At 43.9% G+C, this 25573-nt stretch overlaps 1 protein-coding gene across 1 annotated transcript in view; it reads right to left on the bottom strand.

Annotated features, from left to right (window-relative positions):
* Nucleotides 1–813: 813 nt before the first annotated feature.
* The window catches only part of INSYN1 (inhibitory synaptic factor 1), a 56280-nt gene continuing 31520 nt past the window's right edge, over nt 814–25573 (bottom strand). Inside the window, exon 2 of the mRNA XM_069071520.1 lies at nt 814–1578. Within this exon, the coding sequence (XP_068927621.1) occupies nt 835–1578 (744 nt within the window). The 3' untranslated portion in view covers nt 814–834. The remainder of the gene's footprint in view (nt 1579–25573) is intronic.

The raw sequence follows: 25573 nt of genomic DNA, 5'->3' as shown, positions 1-25573 counted from the left end.
ACTGGAAGGATCACTGGACTTAGGAGTTTGAGTCCCTCAGAGCCCTGCCACTAAAGTAGCTGTGACCTTGGCCAAATTGCTTCCCCAATCTGGGCCTCAGTTTCCTAATCTGTAAAATGAGGGTTTGGAATTAAATAACAGTATTAAATAATGATAAATCCCTTTAAGCTTGAAAGTGATACCTCTATGATAAGGGTGGCCTTAATATCACCCCAAGTCCAAGGGGCATTCTCAGTGGGATCCAGGGGTTGAGTGTAACCATTTTGATCCTGCCAGTTGAGGGTAAGGAACCACAGCCCTACTTTGTTAACAGAAGGTGAAATTAGGAAGTTAGAAAAAACTGTCTGGACCTTGGCTCAGATCCTTTCCACCCTCTCTCTCTCCCATCTTCCCCTGTTTGTACCAGAACTCTCAACCTATCCCTGTCTGTTGCCCCAGATTAAAACATCAAACAAAGTAATTCCCCCTGAGGTAGGAGGGACTGAAGACTCCCCTTCCCATGGAGGTATTCAGTGTAAGAGAGGAGTAATGCTCGACCCAAATCGAGGTAGCTCTAATGGGGACATTTCAGGCACTGTGGCAATCTGGGGATGTTTTTTTTTTTTTTTCTGAGGAATTTTCCCAATGCTCATGTTAGACCCTGTAGGCAACCACCCATTCTGCCTATAGGTAAGGCTAGCCCTGCCTGGATGATAAGTTTGGGGAGTTCTTATGACCTTTTCCTTACCATTTTTTTGTTTTTTGTTTTATTATGATTGGATTTGTTTAAATATATATGTGTATCTATTTCCCCACCTGCCCACCCCATCCCCACCCCCACCCATTTTGCTCCTTTCAGTTTTTCCCTTTGACTTTCTGCCTGGTTGCTGCATATGGCAAGACAGTCTGGGTGCTTTTGTCTGACACCGTTTGGGTGCTGGTGTTCCGTGTGACCCTGCGGGTCTGCCCTGACCCTGGGGTGAGTATAGGAGTATGACTCCCATTCCGGCTTGTGAGGGGAGACCTCCGTGGCTTGCAGGATGCCAGGGGGGGTTTGAGAGGTGCCACATGGGGCTCTGTCTGAGGGGGGTTGGGAGATGGGGTTCCCCCATCCTCTTCCTCTTCTTCTTCACCCTCTCCTTCCTCATCATCACAGCAGAGGGCATGATAGAGCACCTTGTCACTGAAACGCACCCGCTCCCTGGTGCCCGGGGTCCGATGGGCCTGCTGGCCCTTGGGGGGGTCAGGGGGACAAGAACTGAAGGCTTCCTCACTGGAAGAGTCAGGGGTCTCAACACGGGGCCCATTGGGGATAAGCACGCCTCCATTCATCAGCCTGTAGTCAGGGGTGGGAGGCTGTCGGGCTGGCTCAGGGCCCTCGCCTGAGTCTGAGGGGGTCGAGATGTCCAAGAAGGAGCAGAATTCCCAGCTGTCAGAGAGGATGTCTGAGGTCATGAAATCCAGGTGGGTCAGGTCGAAGGGGCCACTCCCGCCACCTTTCTCACTGCTAGATGTGCTGCTGACTGTGGCTGTTGTCCAATCATCAGGCTCGAGCTCAAAGTCAAAATCGGAGGTCAGCTTGTCTATCTGGCTCACCACCTGCTCCAGATGCAGGAAGAGAAGACACAAGGGAAAAAACAGTGTAAACACTTTCACGGACTTGTCCTCCTCCCACCCCTTCCCTTTTAATAGACTAGAAGGGACCTAAGAGTTCATCTGTCCCACCCCCTTCATCTTATACAGGATGAAACTGACATCCCTAAAGGAGATCATAGAGCTAGATTCCAAGCTTGGGGCCAGAGTTTAACCCACAATACCAGAGCTTTCTCAATATCCTTTCTTTTCCTTCTGTCCAATCTTTTGGTGTAGAAGAAAAAGAGTGGGGGCGGCTAGGTGGTGTAGTGAATAGAGCACCAGCCCTGGAGTCACTACAACCTGAGTTCAAATCCGGCCTCAGACACTTACACACACACACACACACACACACACACACACACACAAAACTAGCCATGTGACCTTGGGCAAGTCACTTAACTCCAATTACCCTCCAAAAATAAGAAAGAAAGAAAGAAAGAAAGAAAGAAAGAAAGAAAGAAAGAAAGAAAGAATGAAAGAAAGAAAAGGAGTGATCTGAAATAATGGTGAAGTCCTGGCTCCAATTGTATGATCAGGGTAGAAATCATTTAATCTTTTTTTTCCCCCTCAGTTTCTTCATCTGTGAAATGGGGATAATATTTGCCTAACCTCCTACATGTGGTGGTTGTGAGGATGAAGAAAGTTCATAGATACAGAGTTTGTAAACCATAAAGTGCTAGGTGAGGGCTATTATTAATATTTCTATGAAAGTCTGAAACCATTAGGATGATGGGAAAATGGGAAGGCAGGGGAAGTCAAGGCAGGGGTGGGGTGGCAACTATCACCATTTGCTTTTTCCCTGGGGAAGAAACAAGGCATAAAATGAACTGGATGTGTACAGGGTATGTCTAAGCTAAGATCAATGCTTGGTTTCTTCCTCTAAATCACACATATTCTCTCTCTGTTCCCACTGAGGTATCTGGGATGATTGTCAGGTTTTCCTGTTTGCCCAGTAAAAGATTTGAGCCTGGGCCCTAGACTTTGCTGGACCCAGTGAGCTTCCTGAATATTCCAGGTTTCTCATTTGCCTTTGTCCCCAGGGCTTTCTCTTTTATTAATTTCTAGACCTGGCCTAGAATTTCTAATTCTTGGCCCTTAGCTGGAGACCTAGAACTCCTTGAACTCCCTGGTTCCTAAACCTTCTTGGGGGACTTGGTTCAGGAATCTGTCATATTGAATCCTTGGCTACCTTCCTTCTACTGCTGTATCTATACCCCATATCTGGGTATCTAATTTTGGAAACTACTTTTTCTTTATTTTACCATATAATAATAGCTAACATTTACATAGTGCCTACTAGGCTTTATAAATATATCATTTAATCCTCACAACAACCCCGGAGGCTATTATTATTTTATTATTATTACTATATCATATTATTATCTGCAATTTCCAGATGAGAAACAGAGACAAACAAATGTTAAGTGATTTGCCCAAGGTCACACGACTTCTAAGTGCCTAAAACTAGAATTGAACTCAGGTCTTTTGGAGTCCAGCCCCCTGTGCACAATAGCGCTCCCTAGCTGCTGCTTCCATCTTACAGAGAGCAGAAGGATATTTCTGGAGTCTTTATCTTTTAATGCTACATTAAGAAACTCCCAACAATCCCGTTTTTTTTTAATTCTTGTTTTAGAGATAAACTTGAGACACATGGAAATAAAATAAAGTGTGTGTGTGTGTGTGTGTGTGTGTGTGTGTGTGTGTGTGTGTGTGAGTGTGCATCTGGAAAAGGACACTGAAGATAGTGCCTTAGTGCCTTAGTGCCTGGAGGCAGGATTGAACCCAGGGGCTCCTGACTCCTAATTCAGCCCTATCCATTATACCACGAGGGCACACGCCTTTGCATGTAGCATACTGCTCTATGTACAGCAGGTGTTTAATAAATGTTGATTGAATTGAATGGGTCCTTTAGGAACTGGCCCCAGAAGGATTCTTAGCAGGTCCATTCAAAACAGGCTGAGACTGGAGTGTTACAATTAGAGGGGGCTGAAAAAGATGTGGTGAAATAGATTTAATGTTGTCACAGGAATAGCCATCCATAATAGAAGTCAAACCTATAGGGTATAAAAGGAGGTAACAAGGATTCAAAGTTGCAATAAAAGGAAGCCAAAGAAAAGTTTCAAAGAAAAGACAGAACAATCAGCCAGCCCCAGCGGTCTAATGAACTTCTGTCAGTGCTTGGGGCTCAGCACCACGGTGTTCAGAAGAATAAACCTGGTCATGGGTGGCGGGGGGGGGGTGTGGGAAGCAGAAGCGGGTGTGATGATCTTCTTGGTACCTGTTTTTCTAAAAATGGGAAACAGTTGGAAGACCACCAGATTCGGAGTCAGGGCACTGAGCTCAAATCCTGCTTCTTCCACTTACACCTTGTGCGACCTCTGTTAAGAAGGGGTGGATAGGGGCGGCCAGGTAGCACAGCGAGTAAGAGCACCGGCTCCAGTGTTGAAAAAACCTGGAGATCGAATCCCGGGCTCAGACACTTAGTACCCACCCAGAAACACCTGGCCGTGTAACCTTGAGCAAGTTACTTAACCCCAATTGCTTAGGGGCGGCCAGGTGGCTGATCAAATCCGGGCTCAGATACTCAGCACCACACCCAGAAATAATAACTGGCCGTGTAATCTTGAGCAAGTTACTTAAGCCCAATTGCTTAAAAAAAAAAAGGGGTGGATAGATGGACTCACTTCTCCCTTTAATATTCGGAGAAAATCCCCTATGAAGTCTATGTGCTGAATTGGTTGATCAAACTTTCCTCTTTCTTCTCCCTTCTCTCTCCCCCTCTCCATCAACTGTATTATTTGTTGAGAGAACAAATAACCCAAATGTTATTTGGAAAGCAATAAAAGAGTGAAGCTTTCTGTGTTGAGGGTCCCTTGCTGAAAGCTCTCAGGGTATGGCTCAGACAAACACAACAGAAAGTAGGATTCAGTATGGACACACACCAGTCACTGCTCACGAGGCTGGTCACCAGTGACAAGTGAAGTCCTGACATTGTCCACAGAAAGAAACCCAATACATAGAAATGTGTCAGAGGGAGGGAGGCAAGAGAGGAAGGAAAAAGTGAGTTAGACATTCAGACAAAAAATAGATACAACAGATATGGAAAATCCAAGAGCTTTCAGGAGGTGTGTGTGTGTGTGTGTGTGTGTGTGTGTGTGTGTGATTCTTTTATTGTTGTTTCCAGGGCTGAAGAGGAGGAGAGGTCAGTAGGTGTTCGCCAGTTTTTCTGGTTCCACTTCTGCAGTTAACATCTTAGTACCAGCCACAGAGAGCTGTCAATGGTCCTGAAATTAGGACCAGAGTACATGAAATCATGAAAACTGGTGTGTGTATGTGTGGGTGTGCATGTGTGTGTAAGCATGTGCACATGTGTGTATATAAGGTAGCAAATCCTTTATGTGAAAATCCTAATTTAATGAAATGAAGACATTTCAGTGTGGTTTTTAAAATTTTTTTTTGCTTTGCAAAAGTACTCTTCAGTTTATGAAAATATTCCCCCAAGGTTCCTTTAAATAGCAGCTTTTCTTCTGCTTTAAAGTGTTTGTTTATGGATGGATAAGAAAGTGACAGAGGAGCTGGGGGCAAGAAAGGTGGAGATATTCCAATACAAAGAATTAGGAATCCTCATCCTTTGGGAATGAAAAGGAAGTCTTTCTGAGACAGTAGGGGAAAGAATTCAATTTACATACACTTATCCAGTAACACCTCACTTTGTTAAGAGAGGCAAACCTAGATTTTTTTAAAGGTATTTCCCTGAAGAACACTTTGTCAACATGGTCACCATCAATCATCAATGAACAAAGGTGAAAAGAAAGATTAGTTTTACACAGCTGAGAAAACAGAAGTGTCAAAAGGGAAAGGGGTGAGACCAAGGTCACAAGGCAAGTATTGGGTAGGTCTGAGCTTGAAATTCAATGGCTTAGGAATTCTGCAGTCATTACTGGGCCATGTCAACTCATATGCAAACAGCTTGCTAAGACTGTACCCCATCCAAAGACAAGACGCTTTAATGGTCTATCCTGACTGGCCCTTGGTTTGCATAAGTCAATAATTAAACCTCATTTCATTCTCTGCCAAAGTCCTCATCTGCCTTCTCCTCATGGTGGAGAAGTGGTTCTGGGCTCTTGGACGCTAAGTAAAAAAGCACAAAACCTGGCAGGCTCCACCAAGCTGCAAAGATTTCAAGTTCAGAACTCCATGGCAGACAATATGTATGGCTTTACCATAGACAATGGTTAGACAATATGTTAGCTTTACCACATTTGTAGAGAGTCAGAGCCACAGGGACAGCCACCAGGTGATTAATTTTTTTTTCTAGTCATAACATCTCATGAAACATCTACGAATGTATCAGTAGAAGAAGCCCCCACATTGATGAAATCATAGATCTTTCTAAATATTAAATTTAATATGTTCTTCTGGAGGAGGTATGTTGCAAAGAATCCTGAGCAAGGAGTCATGGGATGTGGGTGCTGGTTCTTGCTTTTCCACTGATTTGCTGTGTGGTCTTTGGCAAATGATTTCACATTCCTGGGTCTCAGTTTACTCATCTGTAAAATGGGTGTAATAAAACCCACTGTACCTGCTCTACAGAATAGATGTTAAGAAAAATCAAATGACCTAAGCTATATGAAGAATGCTTTAAGTATGAAGTATCCTGCAGACAGATTTCCGGGTCACATTTCTGCAATGTTTCACTATTTAAAAGCCCTTTTTACACGCTTTAGTCCATTTGATCCTCACCAACACCCTCTGTGAAGGAGATAGAGGGGGTCTATCCATTTTACAGATAAGCAAACAGACGATGTGGGTTAAGTGACTGCCCAAATACAATTATCCCAAGTCACAATGGTATTATTATGTGTTAGAACTAAATCTTGTACTAAAATTTTCTGACCTCTGACCTATGGTTTTCAGTTATACACTACTACCAATCACCTTGTGTCTATGCATTCATCTTGGATTATAAATTCACAGAAAGTTTTCTTTGTACATGTAGAAATTGTTGCTGAACAATATTCCATGATGATGGTTACCACAAAGGCTGCATGTCATCCTCTCCACCAAACCAGTGGGGACCATCCCAAGGAAGTCAGACCATCAGGCATGCACCATACTTCTATCTCTCTTGGGAAACAGTCCTCCTCTAGGCTATGCTGGAGAGAACAGAGAAATTCTTAGAAGGCAGCAAATTCAGCACTCTAGCAGACAGGAATGGGAATGGGGGTTCTTTTCCTAGTGGGACCACATGGAGCTGAATTAATGCTCGATAATACAGTGAAGTCCAAGAAATCCGTTTTAGATTTCTGTCCCTTGCCCTTTGGGGTCCTACTTATCTTCTGTGGTTACCCCTTTCCAACTTTTATAGCTATGGGGTGCTCATGCTTTCCCTTCTCCTCTATCATACTTGCTCTAAGGTCAGTTAGCATCAATCTAGGATCAATTCATCTAGAGAGAGAAGGGCCTCATAGGCATTATAGTCTAGCTCTCACATTTTACAGATGAGGAAACTAAGGCTCAGGTTAAGGAAATCACCCAAGGTCACAAGATACTTAAGTATCAGAGATGGAATTTGAAATGAAGTATTCTGATTCTAGAACAATTCATCTCTCCACTGTACCATGAACTCTCAGGGCCATGTACATTATAAGTCTGAGATCTCATTGGGGAACCAGGGATTTTGTACCCCTTGATAGTAATCTCAGACATTTTCTAGAATCACAGAAATTCAGAGGTGGAAGGGACATCACAGGCCATCTTTGCAAATTTGTCCCTGTATCACCTATCCAGGACTAAGGAACCTGTGGCCTCGAGGCCACATGTAGCCTTCTTGGTCCTTGGGTACAGCCTTTTGACTGAGGATTTATGAAGAGGATTTGTTCTGTGAAGTTTGGATTCAGTCAAAGGGCCACACTTGAGGATCTAGAGAGTCACATGTGGCCCTGAGGCTGCAGGTTTCCCACCCCTGCGGGTCTATACAATTATCTGATAAGTGACCACATAGCCCTTACTTGAAGACATCTACTGCCTCCTGAGACAGCCCAATTCATTTTAAAATGCTTTGTGAAGTAGCTTTGGAGATGGGAAAGGTGCCTTCCCCAAACTCTAATGTCATACTGTATATATGGGTAGCTGACTGCTTTACCTAAGGGTCAGGATACATACCAATCCATCTCTTTCCACCTCCTGCTCCTTGCCCTTTAACTGGCTCTAGTAAACAATAAAACAAAGGGAAAGCAAATGGAGCACTCAAAGGTCGTCAATTTCTCAGTAAGGACCTGGCTGGTCACCCAGCCAACAAGGTATTATTATTATTTATTAATGCAGTGAGCACTTCACTCCCAAATCCAGCTCTTCCTATGGAGAGATCAGGTAACTAGATCAATGAAACAGGTTTCTGAAGAGTCTGGACAAAGCAGGCAAGGCGACCACTTAGATTTAAAAGCTTGCTAGCCTCTGCTGATCTCCCATGTGAGAAGACTAGGTTGGGAAGGACAGAAATTGGGATAGGAAGGTCATACCCCTGCTCAAAAATGTATACTGGCTCCCTACTGCCTTTGACGTCAAACCTAAACTCTGCCTTTTAAGCCTCTTCTCAATCTGGCACCAATCTATTTTGCCCACTGTGTGAATTTGAGAAAAGCATTCAGCTGCTCTGCACCTCAATGTCCTCATCTGAAAATAAAAAGACAGGGGACAGCCAGGTACAGTAGTTCTCTAATGCTGTAATTCCTGCTTCTGGGGAATTTGAAGCCATCCGATCTGTTGAGTTTGGGAGTTCTGAGCTGCTGTGGGCTAAGCTGATCACATCTACATGGGGTTAGGCATCAATGTTGTTAAGCTCCTGCGAGCAGGGAACACCATGTTGCCTAATGAGGGGCAAAGTGGTCCAGGTCAGAAATGGACCAAATCCAATCTCCTGTACTTATTGGGTCTATGTTGGGACAGACTCAAATGTGACTTAAAGAATGTTGTAGGATTATTGGATCTCGTGATTTAGAGTTAGAAGGTACCTTAGACATCAAACGACTCTGTCTTATCCAAGTCTCTTGTTTTTCTCTTTTCTCTCTTCCCCCTCCCTTTCAAAAAAAATATTGGTGTCCCTATCTTATCAAGGCTAAAAGTGCTGCTATGGGCCAATCCTATTACTTCCAACCTTTTGGAGATAGGGACATTCTGTCTTCAAAAAAAGCAAAGAAAAAGAAGGAAGTTGGGTGAGATGGGGAATGAATGGTGTCTAAGGTGATTTCCTACTCTAAATCTTGGAATATAATCACACTACAACACTTTTAAAGTCTCACTTGACACTGTTCTAGCATAGAACCCATAGGCCTATGGTCACCTCCAATTGGCTGTGTTTATTCCTGTCACCTGTACTTTGCTCATAACATTCTTCCCACTAGACATTGCATCTTTTCCTTCCTCTTTTCCCATCTAAATTGTGCAGGCTAGGGTAAATTGTTTTCCCTCTCCAGACCCAAATTTCACTTTTGAGGTGAGAGAGTTCAGATTCGATTCAACAAACATTTACTCCAATTGCTTCCTACTATGCACCCAAGGGGCATACATTCTGCTAGGAAAATACAATATGTGCACAAATAAATAAAATGATGATTTAAGGAGGGGGTGAGCAGTAACAATCGGAGGTGATTAGAAGACTTCCTGTAGGAGGTGGCACATGAGTTGAGATTTGAAGAAAGCTACAGATGCTAAGAGAGAGAGAGTGAATTCTAGGCATGTGGCCCAGTCTGTGGGAAGGTGTGGAGAGAGGATGTGGAATACTGAGTCTGGGGAACAGCTAGTGGGCTATCTTGCCTGGATTGTAAGGTGCAGGAAGAGGAGTAATGTGAAGTAAATCTGGAAAGATAGTCTGGAGCCAGATAGGGGATGGTTTGAAATGTGAGGCTAAGGAATACATATTTTTCTCCTCGGGGTAATAGTCAGCCACAGCAGATTTTAAATGAGGGATGTCAGTGCTGTACCTTTGATGCTCTCTAAGGGCCCTTTCCAGCTTGAATAATCTAGAATTTTACCGATGACTCAAGTCAGGTCCAACGTATGTAGGGAGACTTCTCTGCCAACCTCAGGCATCATCATTCTCCATATTCTATGATTTTCTTTGGCATTTAAAGTCTTGATCAGACTATTTAGACCTTGGTCATATATACATTCATTTTTTCACATGTGTGAGCACTGTCTTCTCAATGAGTTTTGGAGTTCTTTCAGAGCAGGGCCTGGATCTTTCTTTTCTGTCTCCATTACAACGCAGCTTTGCATAGGATGGCTAGACATAGGAAACCTTCAATAGATACTGTTTCTTAAGGGGCTTGGGACATAATAAGTATGCATTTCATGGACATAGTTGGGACTGGAGGACAGTAGGAGAGGGAGTCTCACATTGGCTAAGCTAAGGATGCTTCCAACAGAGGTGGGATATTAGCAGTTTCCCTATAACATGAACTCCCATATATAGTCAGCCTATTTTCCTGAGTAGGGATGGAAGTGTTCATAGAGGGCTTTTGGGGGAGGAGAAGGGGAAGAGGAGGTGGCTATAATAATATTCTTATGATCATTCAATCATTTAAGAAGAGATAATACAAAGTGGTCCAAGATGCCACAAGACAGAAGGTCACATCCATGAATATCTGGCAGAAAACCCCTTTCTCATCAGTCTCAGGCTCAAATTTATCAGAGTTTTGTAAAAGAGGCTGTAGATTGGAGGACAATGGGGCCATCTAATAATAGCAAAGGCAATAGGAAGCAGGGAGTTGGGAACCTAAGCTCTAGTAGACTGAGAGGTAGGGAACCAACCTGTCATTGATGGGAGCTGGGGACAAAGAATGAAGGTGAGCAGACTTTTTCCCAGTTGCTGGCCTTAGTTAAGTCAAAGGATCAATGTGTAATCCCAAATGAGATCTCACTGGTGATACCTGACCAATCATTCAGAACTTGGTGGAGAGAAGGCTCTCCTTCCAAGAGCAAATCCATTAGAAAGGAAGCCCATGGGCAGAGAACCAAGGCATGGCAGACTTAGAACCTGTCTGGGCTGGGAGTATTGTGGTGGTTGGAGAGGAATTGCCTTAAACTTCAACCTGTCACCTTCCCCTTGATACCCAAATACCACTACTCTCTTCCATCATACATACCCCAACTCCAGAACTTTCAATGGCTCCCCACTGCTTTGTGGTCAAACTCCTCAGTCAGTCTGGTTCTCCATAATTTGACCTGATCCAACTTCATTTCCCATTGTTTCACAATGTACACCATTTATCCCAGGCAGTCATGTCTCCTCACTGGCCTTACACTGTGCTGGGTGCTGGGTCCTGGCTGTGAAGCCCTGGGTCACTTGGATCCTCTGCTGTCAAAGTCAGCTCCGAACACAGCTGCAGAGGATTAAGCAGGGAGGGAAGGGAGGCTGTGGCTACTACTTGGGTACAAAGACATTATTGGGCCACTGCTATTTCTATCCAGACTCAGGGTTTATAGGTCTTCCATTTCCAGGCTATGAGGGCGTTTCCTGCTGAGGGGAGAAGACAATGCTGATGGATTTCTTCCTCTAACATCCATCCCTTGCAAAGCTCTATTACCCCATGGCAAGGGAACCTTGAGAAGGAGTAACGTATACTCTGTGGCAGGTCACCCTTGATCAACATCCAAAATCTACCTGAGCAGATCTCCACCCATTGAGCTCCCCAGCTTTCTGCACAGAATAAGCCAAGGCAGCTATTGGGGTTTACTTCTGGCTGGGTGCTGCCTTTTGTCCTCTAGGAAGTTATCTCAGACTCCAGGAAACTCATGCAATTTGATGGTAAACTCAGGAGAAGCAGCGTGGGGCAAAGACAGACGCTTGCATCTGGAGGCAGAGGATCTTCCACACTTCAATGGCTGTGTGACTGCAGACAAGCCATTGTATGGTTACATTCTGTTGTCATGGTTACATTCCGGCCCTATAAAATGAATGGGTTGGACTAAATGATCTCCTAGGTCTCTTCCAGCTTTAAATCTATGATCCTATAACTCTTTGGCTCATCCTCACTGAACACAGCTGGTATCTGACAGAGAGTGTGCTGCATTGGCACAGCTACCCTAACCGACGATATTGGGTCCCATAGCCAATGGGAAATGAACCAAGGTCTATGGGAAGGTCCCTTTGGCAGCTCCACATTTCATAAAATGATAGGATCACTAATTGAGAGCTGAAAAGTTCTAGAGGTCCTTTAGTCCAACCATCTAATTTTCCAGATGATGACACTGAGGCCCAGAGTGACTTGCCTATCCTCTGACCTCTGTATCCACTGGCCCATTCTTCCTGCCCCTGGGTCTGGACCATTATGTGCTGTAGGTCTGGGTCCCAACAGACTTGGGAGCCTAAGAATTTCTAGACATAACACTAGCACAGAAGTAGCGGGTTCCTTTGAAGACTCATGTGCTTTTCATAGTCATGGACATCCCCTGGGCCAGACTGATCCTTCAAGAGACCAAATCTCGATAGTCCTGGGGTGGGAAACATGCCGCCTTCCTGACATTACTCAGTCTCCTTCAATGTCCATGTTCTTGGGGGGCAAGTTACTGGCCCAACCTAATCCAACCATCAACTGAGACTGGAAGCAAGAGCCGCCCTGCTCCTCTTCCTGAAACTAGAGCTATTACTGCAGTACTCATGTGGTCACTAGTCAATACCTCACTTCCCTGATGCCTCAATATCAAAACTCTGGGGATGATGTTAATCAAGGTGGATGCATTGCTCCCTCAGTGACTATTCAATAATCATTGATGTCTCCATGGTCCTGGACATATCCAGTAGTGTAGGCTATCTCTATTCCTTAATAGGGTTGGAAATGACATTCTCTAGGAGTTTGCTGAGAAAAGCCAATGTAAGGGGATCATTCAGTTACCTACCCACTGGAGCCCTCATGCTGTTTGTTCAAAACAACACTCATACCTTTTCTATGACAATTCTGCCCTGAATTTATCCTAAGAACCTGCCATCACTAATCTATTTCCTGGACCAACTAGTTCATGATGAATTATTCCTATGGATAGCCTGCTACTTGGTAAGGACTTGGGAATGAGATGAATGAAAGTCAGGATTCCAGACTAGCTTTGGTTAAATATAAATATATCATCACACTGTTTAGGCTGTGTAACAACCATGTCATCTTCCAGTGCTATACTGTGGGGAAGTGATGTATTTTGAACATTTTAATTTACTAAAAAAATCCTTCTGGAAGTACCTCCATGGTCCATGTGGTCCTTGGACACTGACCTTGGTATAGGCTATTAACCAAGCTGGATCAGTGCCAGTTTGACAAGATGGCAATGGATTTAATGGGTCACTAGAAAATTTCAAGCCAGAAAATTAGGATAGAGCTTTTGGAAGTAGTGGTGATCTTGCAATAAAGATCCAATGCTGGCAAGATCCTGCAGTGGTTCCCAGGATATGTGATTTATCTTTCCTGTTGCATCTGGGCATTCTTTGTGATGATGGCACCATTGATGGACCTAAAATCTAGCCCACCTTGTACCTGAATAAGGCTATTAACTAAACTCAACAGGAGGGCATTCAGCCTTTGTTTGAATTCAGCCTTTGTTTCCTTCTCTCATTGAGGGAGGAAATTATTAGATCATAAGGCAATCCACTTAATTATCATACAACTCTCATTTTTCCTTACATCAAGCCTATATTATACTGTTTACAACTTTCATCTATTGTTTCTTCCTTTTTTTTTTGGCTTTTTGGAGGGCAAATACGGTTAAGTGACTTGCCCAAAGTCACACGGCTAGTAATTGTGTCAAGTGTCTGAGCCCCGAGTTGAACTCAAGTCCTCCTGACTCCAGGGCTGGTATTCTATTCACTGTGCCACCTAGCCATTCCACATCTATTGTTTCTTGGTCTTCACCTTTTGACCAAACAGAGCATTTCTTATCCCTGTTCCATGGAAAATTCCTTTGTATATGTAAGAGCATCTATCATGTTAGTCTATCAACACACATTAAGTACTTACAATGTGTCAGGCACTGTGCTAAGCACTGAAGATTCAAAGAAAGGCCAAAAAATGGTCCCTGCTTTCAAGGAACTCACAGTCTCATGGGGGGAGACAACCTTCAAAAAACTGGGCACTAACAAGAGGTATGCAGAGTGGCTTGGTGACAATCAGCAGAGGGCAGTCACCTACACTAAAGGGGATCAGGAATGGCTTCCTGTGTGATTGTAGCTGGGATTGGAAGGAAATCAAGAGAGTCAGGAAATGTAGATTAAGAAGGAGAGAATTGGGGTGGCTAGGTGGTACAGTGAATAGAGCACCAGCCCTGGAGTCAGGGGGACCTGAGTTCAAACCCAGCCTCAGACACTTAACACTTACTTACTAGCTGTGTGACCTTGGGCAAGTCACTTAACCCCAATTGCCCTGCCCTCCAAAAAAACCCCCAAAAAGTAAAAAGAAAAAGGAGAGAATTCTAGACATGGGGGACAGCCAAAGAAAATGCCTGGAGTTAAGTGATGGAGAATCTTCCAGGTTTACCATTACCAGTAACCTCAACCTATCCTTGTGTGACAGAAGCTTGAGTCACTTAACTATTCTGGTTACCCTCCTTTGGACACCCTTCAACTTATCAATGTTTCTCTGAAAAAAATGTGACTTTCAGAACTGCATGAAATACTCCAGATGTGGTCTGACTGGGGCAGAAAACAGTGGAACAATTACTTCCCTTTTCCCTGTGTGTTATGCCTCACATAATTCAACCTGTGATTGCGTTTGCTTTCTTGGCTGCCATATTACACCAGGGACTCATATTGATTTTTAAAGTCCATTAAAACCTCTAGATCTTTTTCAGAGTAACCGCTATCTAGTCATCCCTCCTTTATCTTCTACTTGCAAAGGTGATTCTTTGAATCTAAGTTCCAACTTTACATTTATTCTTGGTAAACTTCATCTTATTAGGTCCATTGGCTTTGTTTACCCATTTGATCTGGTTTCTTTTGATTCCAACGTGTAAGCTATTCCTGCAAAATGTGCTTTAACTGAAAACCGACAAACATACCATCCTATGCCTTGCTACAATTCCGTGATGAAAATGCTAAACAGTACAGGGTTGAGCACAGCTGCCTGGGGCCCTTCAGTGGAGACCTCCTTCCAAGCTGACATTGAACCTTTAATGACTACTTTTTGAGTCTGACCATTCAACCGGTTCTGAATTCACATAACTACTTTTCCATCTAACCTGCATCCCACCATCTCATCCATGAGAATTTTATAAAATGCATAGTTAAAATTAGGGAAACCATATTTATGGCTCTCCTCTGTTCTACCAATCTAGTAACCCCGATAAAAAAGAAAATGAGGTTAGTCTGGCCCATCTTGTTCTTGCTGAGGTCATGCTGGTTCTTTTTTGTTCGTGGATTCTTTTTCTAGGTGTTCACTAAACATCCATTTAATGATGAATTCTATAATTTTGCCAGGAATCAAAGTCAAGCTCACTGGTTTATAGTTTGCAGATTCAATTCTCTTCTTTTTATTAAAAAAAAAAATGGGCCATTTGCCCTTCTCCAATCTTTCGGCACCTCTCCAGTCCTCCGTGATCTTTCTAAAGATCACTCACAATGGCTCAGCAACCCCATCTGTCAGTTCTTTGAGTACCTAAGGAAGTTGTTCACCTGAGCCAGGTGACCTGAACTCATCAAGGGCAGCCAAGTGCTCTCACATCTCCTTATTTATCTTGGGTATCAACTTTCTAGTGCCCATTTTTGTCCTGTCCTTTTCAGTCTAAAGATCTTTCTCCTTGGCAGAGAAAATACAATCAGGATAAAAGTTGAGCAGCTGCCCCTTCTCTTCATCATCCATTATCATCAGCCCATCCACATGGCATGGCTGTCCTATTTCTTTTATGATCCTCTCTCCACCATCCCCCATTATGGTTTACAAAGGGCTTTTTTCTTATCCTTAGCTTTCTGCAGAAATCTCATCTCATTCTCAGTTTTAGCATGTCTGATGATGTTATTCCTATAGACCTGTACCACATCCTCTCTTTTTTATTCATCCTCTGTTACCTGTCTTGTTTCTATCTTCTGTACATTTAAAACAAAATCTAAATTGACTGGCTGTGTGCATCCATATTGGTTTTTAGACAACGTCTCATTTTTCCTTCTCATTAGAATCACTTCACTTTGTATCCTCAGGATCTCTTTCTCCAGAACTTCCCTTCTCTCTTGGGTGTAATTCTCTGTTGAAATACTCAGAGGCATCTCACAGGGCACAGAAGACTGTGGTTACTTTCAGAAAATTCACATGGTGGCCTGTATGAGCTCTAGTCTTGACCTACTCAGACCTCTGCCCCCATTGATGCTTTCTTGTGGAAACTGAGGTATGTTACAACTGGACTATCCTCTTTGAAGCTGTTGGTCCATCCAACCCATTATGGTCCTGGATCTATTGAGTAAATTAGCACAAGTGGTGAAGATGTTTCCTATCTAATAGTGACAATTTTTGGTAGGCAAGGCTGTCCTTTAGGCCTGGGATGCAATTTAAAAAGGACCAGACACCCCATCCCTGTGCAAACAAAATACAAAAAACCTAGAATATTTCTGAACTGTTTGGAAGCTGGATCAGAAGTTCATCAGCTAAGCCTTATGTTTATGTTGTTTGGATTTTTCCGATTTCCTACGTCTTAGGATGTGGCACCCTAAGGATCAACTCCTTGTCCTGTGAGTCAGCATACTTCTCTTCCTCTGATCAGTCGCCAACACGGCCATTCCTGCTTCTGAGAAACTTTGTAGCTACTCTCCTTAACCTGGAATGCCCACACTTGACCCATCGGCCGCAAGGTTAGAGTGCCAACCTCCGGAGTGAGCTGGAAACTGATAAGCCCCTCAAGCCCAAAGGAGAATTGGTTTCTAGTGGATTCTAGCATATATATACTCTTACCCCCAAAGGAGGCTTACCAGGAAGTTCTCCACCTTCGTCATGTCTGTTCAGCTGCTGGTCATGACAAAGTTTCAACCCCCCTGAACATATAAAGGATGCTAACATTGCTAATGGAAGATGTATAAAATGCATTCCTGTGGGAAATTGGGGTTGTTGCAAACCCTTCCCATGCTGTAGCAGCTATGGTCAGAAATAATAACTTTGGACTTTACCGAGGACCTAAAACTGTTCCAAGGCCAGGACACCAGATGAGTAATGGCGGACACAGCAACAGCCCGCTAGCTCCCAAGCCTTGCCACTTCATCCTGTTCACTTCATCTCAGATCCTGATTCTGGTTCATATCTCACTTTTGGTCTGGGCGTGGTTAGATGGTGCAGTGGCTAGAACCCAGGATATGGAGGGGTCATGAAGACCAAGACATGACTGAAAATGATTGAACAACAACAATCATTCATAATTCCCTTAACCTCTCAGGGCCTCAGTTTCATCATATGTAAAATGAGGGGGTGTGTTGAACACAAGTCTGTAAGTTCGTTTTTATCTCAAAATCTATGATTCTATGGCAGAGCTGGAAGGTACCTCAGAGGTTGGCTAGTCCCAGAGAGAAGTTCAGGGACTCTCCCAAGGTCACAGAAATGGGATTTGAAGAATTTCTGAGTTGGAAAAGATGGCAGAGATCAGTCAATCCAACCTGTACCAGAAAGGAGATTCTCCTTACTCTATCCTTCATGAGTATTGATTGAACGTGCTGTTGTCCTTCCTTCCTGAAGAAGACCAAAATGACATCACTGTGTTAGTCAAGTTTCAATGTGTCCGACCGTGCCTGATCAGACCAATATGAGCTCAGAAGGCTCTACCACAGGTCGGGTACAAATAGCCCATATGAACATTGGGGGTAAATTCTCTAAATTTGTGCATCTTGGTATTTCTTTTGGGCTACTTCAGTCATGAGTGTTGATTGAATATAAGACCTCTGCTGAGGGAGAAAATGATGAGCAGTCCTTTTGTTTCTAGAGAGCTCTGCTTATTAGCATGTTTCTCCCTCCACTGATCCTAAATATGTCTCTCTGCAGCCTTCACCCCCCACTCTTATTTTTTTTCTTTTTTGGAGGGAGTCATGTTTTCCACATGACAATGCTTCAAAATCTTGAGACAGTGACCACATTCCTCCTAATTTTCTCCTTTTCTAGGCAAAGAATTTCAAACAATCTTCTGGCATAATCTTCAGGGTTTTCCCCCCACCGTACCTGTTGCCCTTTCTGGCTATGCTCCAGTTTGTCAACGTCTTTTCCAAAGCATGACATCTAGAACTGAGCACAATATTTTACATGTTCTCTGAACAGTAATTTCCTGACTCCAGACTTAGAGCCCTTCCCTCTGTATTACACATTCAAGCAGAGTAGGAGTTCTCAACCTGGGGCTTATGAACTTGTTTTAGAAAATATTTTTATAATAGTATTTCAATATAATTAGGTTCCTTAACAATCCTATGCAGTTTGTTTAATGTATTTGTAAAAATTATTCAGAGAAGGGGATCTGAGACTTCACCAGGCCAAAGGAAAGGTTAAGAATCCCTGGCCTAGATGCTTCCTAAGGTCCTTGCCAGCTCCACTGTCCTATATTTCTCTGTCTGTGAGGGTAAGTATAAGAATCTGTGTGTGTGTGTATTTCTGTATGTGTGTGTAGGGAAGTCTTACCCTCCGTGATGATGTCAGTGTGAAGATGAGAGTCTATGTACTTGTGAGTGGGTGTGGGGTGTGGGGTGTGGGTAAGGATGTCTGCCTTATTCCCAGAGCTGCTGCATGAACGTAAGATGCTCTGAAGGCCCTGGTTTCTTCTCAATACCACTCTCAAAACCTCACCCATGTTGCCTCCCCTATAAATGTTCAGGAGACTCTTTCAAATTTTTGCCTTCTTATTCACAGAGCTCAGCACAGTGCATGGCACATAGTAGACATTTAAGCAATGATTTTTGACTATCACTGTGCATTTTATTTTATACATTTAAACATATTATTTTGGGAAGGGGGTCTGTAAGCTTTGCCATGCTGCCAAAATGGGCTATCACACAAAAAGATTAAGAACTCCTAAGACAATAGCCTCAGCTTGCCTCTTTGAACTCTGCACTTGGGGCTGTCACTCCCTCTGGATGCTGACCTCAGCTTTGTGTCCTTTCTATAGGCTGGACAGCTCACTACTCATAATGCCACTCCAATCACATTCATCCACTTGGATGGCACACTCCATCTGGATCCACAGTGGGACATGGCATCTAAAAATGCTAATAAGATCTCAGGTGGCACTAATTGGCTCAAAGTGTCCAGATTTGGGTGATAGACCCTCTGCACTCTGCCCTGGTCAGACCTCATCTGGAGGACTGTGCTCAGTGCCGGGTACCAAGCTTTAGGACAAACGATGACAACCTGGAACCTGGCCAGAGGAGGGTAAATAAAAGACAGGGGGGCTGGAGGTCACGTCCCATGAGTACTGGTTGAAGAAAACGGGGATTTCAAGTCTGGAGAAGAGAATACTTAGTGGGAAAGGGGCAGCAATAACTGCCACCAAAGATTTAAAGGGTCATGTGGAAAAGGGATTAGATGTGTTCTATTTAACTTTAGAGGGCAGAACTTTAATCAGTGGACCAGAAGTGATAAAGAGTGAGATTTTGGCTTCATATAAGCAAAGACTTCTCAACAGTCTGAGCTGTCTAAAAGTGGAAAGACTGCTTCTGGGAGTAAAGAAGACTCCAAACAAAGTCTGGATGACCACTTGTTGGGGGTCTTGGAGAGGGGACTCCTGTTTAGGTAAAAGTTAGACTGAAGGATCTGTCAGATTTCTTGTAGCATTGAATTTCTATGGCCCTGGCCTCTCTGTTTCTTTCACAATTCCCAGGTTACTTCCCCCAAATATCCATCTGTCTTTTCCACCCAATTATATTCCTTCCATCTGCTGTGTTCCCTGCTCTGGGCTGACATGCTCATTGATGGGATCAGGCCATAGTTTCCTGAGTTTCTATGTCTATTATCTTTTGAGGGATACTTCTAGGCGCTTAGGTCTCATGCTCCTTCTCTCAGGCAGTAGCACTGTCCATGACCTAAAATTCTGAAGCTTGGACTGATGCCGTGTGATTCTCAAAAAATCATTCACTCTCTCTGGGTATTTGTATTCTCTTGGAGAGGGATCGAACATTTTTTAACCACCTACTATATGCTAGGTGCTGTGCTAAACGCTTTATAAATATATTTGATAATCAAGATTGGGGGAGGGAATAGACTCTGTCTGACTTTTGTAGGACAGGTTAGGGTTCTAGGGCTGTGAAGAGCCACAGAACTCCTCAGCCTTTCTCTAGGTTTTAAATTCCTGGAAGTAAAGGAAGGTCATGTAAGTGGCTGCCTCCTCTAAGTGTTTTAAAACAAGATGCTTCCCGAATCCCAGTCTTAGCAAGGTGGGAAGAGCAGAGACTGGGTTTGGATGTGACTTTGCTTACTATACATGTGACCTTGGGTCATCTCCATAGGCCTCTATTTCCTCACCTGTAAAATAAGAAGATTGGGCTAGTTGGCCTCTGATTTTAGTCAACTAGATTCAGTGTCCTCCTCTAAACATTATGGAGTTGGGTTAAATAATCTTTAAGGTTCTGTCATAGTCTCAGATTTGAATCCTATGGTCATCCTGTCTTTCTAGTGATAAGACTACAGCTGCAACAGTTGGTCCGAGATAGCCCATTGGTCTTATATACCACTTGGTCTTAGGTGGTCCAGCCCAGCTCATTCCAGGAGGCTCTTTGAGAATCAATGAACAGGTTGGAGCAAAACTAGCCTAGATTCAAACCCAAGCCCAAGCCTTGGTATACAGTGAGGAGAATCAGGGACTAGCAGTTGTGGTGTAGGAAAGAATACCGATTTTGGTACTGGAACATCTGGGTTCAGATCCCAGTTCAACCACTTAGTATGTATGTGACCCCAGTTTACTTTTCTGGGCATCATTTTGCCCATGTATAAGACTGGGGGGGAGTCTAAATGATACCTAATACCCCAAACAACTTGGAAACCTATAAAACCACCGTCATTGTTGGGTCTAGGACTTTATAGAGAGTATGGCCAGGGATGCCCAAGGTTCTGGGGTTAAGTGCAGGTGGGGATTAGAAGCTGTAAAATAATTTGAAATCCTAGGAGAGGATCTTTGAATCACCAGAAATGAATAGGTGCTTGAACCCCATCTTATTGGTACAATGCAGGGTTTCTTAACCTGGGGTCCTGGGGTCTATGTTCTTTTAAAATATATCTATATATCACTTCTTTTAAAGATAATTGGATTTTTTCCATAATTCTAAGCATTTGATTTTCTGCATTTAAAAATGTTATTCTGAGAAGGGGTCTATGAACTTCATTAGATCCATGGCACCAAAAAGGTTAAGGACTCATAGCTTAATGGAGAGAACACTGGATTTTTAACTAGAGAAATGAAGTCTGAATACCAGCTCTGCCATTTACTGTGTGCTTGTGACCCTGACCAAGTCACATGGTATCTTTATCTATAAAATGAATTGGGTTGGGCTAGAGAACATCTAAGATCCCAGGACATTCTGGTTTTCCCTCCTTTCTAGGGACGAGGTTGTAGTAGCTGTTAGCATACCCACCTCTCTTCTACTGTAAAATTCAGCTGCAAGAGTCTGTTGCACCTTGAACCCAAGGATACACTTAAGTTCAGTGAAAATAAATAATCTCGTGGCTCCTTCTGCCCAACACAAAGCCAGAACCCAAACTTCAGGATTTCAAGAGGTGGGCTGCCTTCTGGACGGGGCTCCCACTTGGGAGTCAGCCAGTCATCAACAAACATTTATTAAGAGCTACCTATGTGCCAGGCCCTGGGCCAAGTGCTGGGAGTTGGGGCATGAGAGTCTCACAATGTGTGTGAGCCCTTTTTGGCTCATCTAAACTCATTGTCTGCTGCCTCTTGGGCTGAGCAGGAGACAAGTGTGCAAGGGTGGAGAGAGGACAGAACAGGGCCTCACTCTTTTCTGTATCGGAGTCAAGCCTCTGGGCCCATTCTTGGAATACTGGTTTTAAATGCAAACAATAAAATGTGCAGGATTACAAAGGAAAACAATGATATTTAAATACAGTTACTAAAATGTAAAATAAAAACAAATTCACAGAGGTCTCCGTTTTGGTCAAGGCTTTGGATGCCTTGACATTGAGGGGCAGAGAACAGGCCCTGGAAGCCATTATCCCTCTATGCCTGATGCTCCCTGCTGGTATTGGGTGCTTCCCTGGGGAGGGGGAGCCTTGCTACCCCTCCATCCCTGCTGCCTCTGGGAGGGCACTAGCTACAATTTCCTTACCTCCTTCCTAGTGTTCTCCCTCCTCCCATCCCCACTGCCCATTTTCCTGCCTCATCAGCAGCTGCTGCAGCTGCATCCTTGTTACTGTTAATTAGTGATAAAACACCTGGGCCTTCCCTGACCCAGCAGGAGGGAAGGAGTAGATGGTCAGGCCAGGCCCCCTTGAATGATAGGAGAAAGAAAGGCTGTCTATTGCTCCGTATAACTTCAGGAAGGGACTGGAGGATACTATTATTATTATCATTCCCATTTCACTGATGAGCAAGTCAAGGCTCACAAAGATTGTGACTTGTTCACAGTCACATATTTTAGAAAGTGTCATAGGTACAGTTTGAGCTAAGGTATTCCTGACTACCTGGGCCTTGCTGAAATTGTACTGAGCAGTGGATTTCCCTTCTCTCTCCCATCATTTGAAGACTTCTGTCAAGACGCAGGCAAGAAGAATGGCTCCTTACCTGTTCAACTTCCCTGGGCCCCCAAATTCTCTGCCCTTCCTCTTCCTTCCTTTCCTTTGACCAGTATTCAGACTCACAAGATACTCCTTCCTGTTAGAGCTAGGCTATTGCTCTAAGGAAAGGCCATTTGGTTTAGTCTAGAGATATAACCAGCTGTAACTACATGGACCTCAAATTCAGCTGGTGGCTAGAGGGAATGTTGTGCCAATTTGGAGAACAGTTTAGCTGCAGGTATAGATGAGCTAAGAGAGGGGGAAGACTGTCTCTTGGGGAATCTGGCCCTTGCCCCCATGGAGTTAGGTGGAGGGATGGAGAAGAGGCTTATAAGAGCGGCATCAGGTAATGGGACCTTGGGGATGGTAATCAGTGGACAGTAGGACTCAGCACCATCTCCCTGGGCTGGGAGGGGAAAAGACAGTAGCCACCAGGGAGATGAAGAATCCCCATGCTGAGCTGGCACCCGGGGCCAAAGCCCTGTTCATCCCAAACTAGTGACTGCAATCTATCTTAATCGCTCAGCCCATGATAGTTAAGATTGGGTCTGGACAGAAACTGTGACTGCGATGAAGCAAATCCTTTCCCCACCCCAAGAGAAGTGGGAAAACCTAGGTAATGGCTGGCCACCAAGGGTGGGGAAAGATCTGATTTCTGGTCCTAGTATCCAGACTTGCTATGTCCTTAAACCATAAACCTTGACCTGGAAAGAACTTCAGAGGTCAGACGACTTAGTTTCTCATCTTACAGACAATGAAACTGAGGCCCAATGATGTTAAATGATTGGCCCATGGTCCCATAGCTGATAAGCACAGAGAGAAAGGATCTGAATTTGGGTTCTTTGCATCCAAAGCCAGGATTCTTTTTACTCTATCAAGAAATCTTTCATTTAAATTTCTCTAGACTTCAGTTTCCAAGTCTGGCAATTGGGAAGAGTAATTCTAGCCCTGCTTATGTGACAGAACTGTTATGATAATGAAAGAATAGATAAAAAAATCCCATTGCAGATGTAAGGTGCCATCATCATTCTGGGGCATGTGTAGACAATCAGATGGCTGAGGACAGTCAGAATTGATAAAGCACCATCAGATCCGGGAACTGCTTCTGACCCGAGGCCCATCCCCCTCCTCAAAGGCTGGCCAGCCAATCCTGGAGCCACCCGCCCCATTGAAGCCACCAGCTCCATTCATGGCGGCCCAGCTGGTGGGAGTTCGGACGAGTGACTGATTCACCACTCACACCCGGGAAGCTGTGAAGCAAACATATTCTGAAAATATAGCTTTTCAATGCATGCTGGCACTTCCTAAGCTGCCTGCTGGCTCTGGGCATGATTCTGGGAAAGAGAGTTAATGCAGGACCTCAATGAGGAGATCTCCTTGGGTACCAGCAGTCATTGGTGACAGCATCTGTCTGGCTCTGCCATGGGCAGCTCCAGGGGCTTCAGTTATTGGAGAAAGAGCCAGGCTGGCACTGCCCTTAGTGCCCTGGTGAGGGTAGGGGGCTGAAAGGGAGAGGAAGAGAGGGAGAAAAAAGTGGGACAGGGCCAGCCTTTTATGAGCAAAGTAAAACAACAATAATTATAATGCACATTGAGTTTCCACTTTAAGGTATAGGCAGCTGCCAACATGATATAAGGGGTACCTGATGCTAAGATCCTTCCCCTAAAATATTCTATACTAAACACACCTACTCTTCAATTTAATACAATTTAACAGGATTTTATTAAAGGTATACTTTGTGTCAGACATGTTGCCAGATGCTTGGAAAACAGACAAAAGTGCAATAGTATCTGTCCTTAAGGAGCTTTCATTCTACTACAATCTTAGTTTAAAGCTCTTGCCTATGAATGAATTTTTACCATTAGATATTCATTCCTTTTAAATATCGCTGAAAACATGAACACATTTCCTCTAAATGGGAATTTGTTTAGTAGTTCCATTCTAAGTGACAACTGGTTGAGAACATGGTGGTATGAGGTCAGAACAGTGGCAGACCTGGTCACCTGGGGGTAGAGGTGGCTCTGAAAATGAACCAGGTATAGAGTTAGGAATACTGTGTTATCCCTCCCTGGAGCTGTCAGAAATGTATCCATTCCCTATTCTACCACGATGCTGTTGGGAACAGAGGCTTCTAAAGGTGAGGAATCTCCCTGCCCCTGGAGTCTTTGAAGGTCAGGCTGCCTTTCTGGGACTGCCCCAGCGTCTTTCTGACCTAGGATCAGGCCTCAATTATCACAACTTCACTGTCCTTTTAAAAGATTCCTTGTCTTCTCTCTGACCAAGAGCAGCTGCCTGCTCAGAAATGGGAATCTCTCAAAGATCTGATTCTAATTCTCCACACACCCAGCCCAAGCTAGTGCTTTCCCTGATTTTTTCAGGTCCTACTTTTCTGATTTCCTGTAGAATCAGGATCTCCAAACACATCTGTTAGCAACCCTTCTTGAAAGGTGTTACATGGGTGAATCTTGTTATCTTCACTAGACTAGGAGCTCTCTGAGGGCACAGCCCAGCTTGTCTCTTTCAGTTTTCTTTTCCCATGCTCAGGACCAACCTAACAACAGCAGAGAACTCAGGAAGAATTTGCTGATTGATGGCTGGGTTCACAGAGTCTGGTTTGGATCTTCTATGTGGTCAAACACGAACAGTATTTAGTCATCCTCCCTTCAGATTTCATCAAGCCCAGAGAAAGAATTAAGACTAAAATGGGAAAAATATTCCACTGGGAAGTTCCAGGACTGGTTCGCCAGGATTCCTAGTGTCCACCGCAGAATCCCCAGGTCCCCTTCAAACTGAGCTTGTATCACCTCCTAAAGGAAGCCTGTCTTCAATTCCCAGGTTTCTATTGCCTCCTCCCAAATTAGTTTGCATCTACTTTGTATTTGCATATATTTTGTATTTATTTTTCCATGTATGTTGTTTTCCCCTAATAGAATTTAAGTTCCTTGAGGTCAGGGATTGTTTATATTTGTCTCTATTCTTAGCGCCTAGCACACAGTAGGCACTTAATGAATCTTTGTTGAATGGACTGAAAGCCCTCCCCCTACTCTCAACTTTTCTAATTCTGTCCTAGCAACTTTCTCAGCTTGGAGATGTCTCTGCCATTGCAACCTCTTTCCTATGAGTGCTGAATTTCTGCTCAGATCACCATCTGTGCTACCTTCTCTCCTGGCTTTGCTTTTGAAGTCTTGTGCTTTAGCACAGTGCCTGGCACATAGTAAACACTTAATAAAGTCCCCCCCCCCCCC

This window comes from Petaurus breviceps, unplaced genomic scaffold (assembly GCF_028583685.1).
Source record: "Petaurus breviceps papuanus isolate PSGF00001 unplaced genomic scaffold, PetGlider_PUasm1.0 90825, whole genome shotgun sequence".
Lineage (NCBI taxonomy): Eukaryota > Metazoa > Chordata > Mammalia > Diprotodontia > Petauridae > Petaurus > Petaurus breviceps.
Note: the sequence above shows the minus strand (reverse complement) of the source record. Positions and strands in the feature narration are given on the sequence as shown.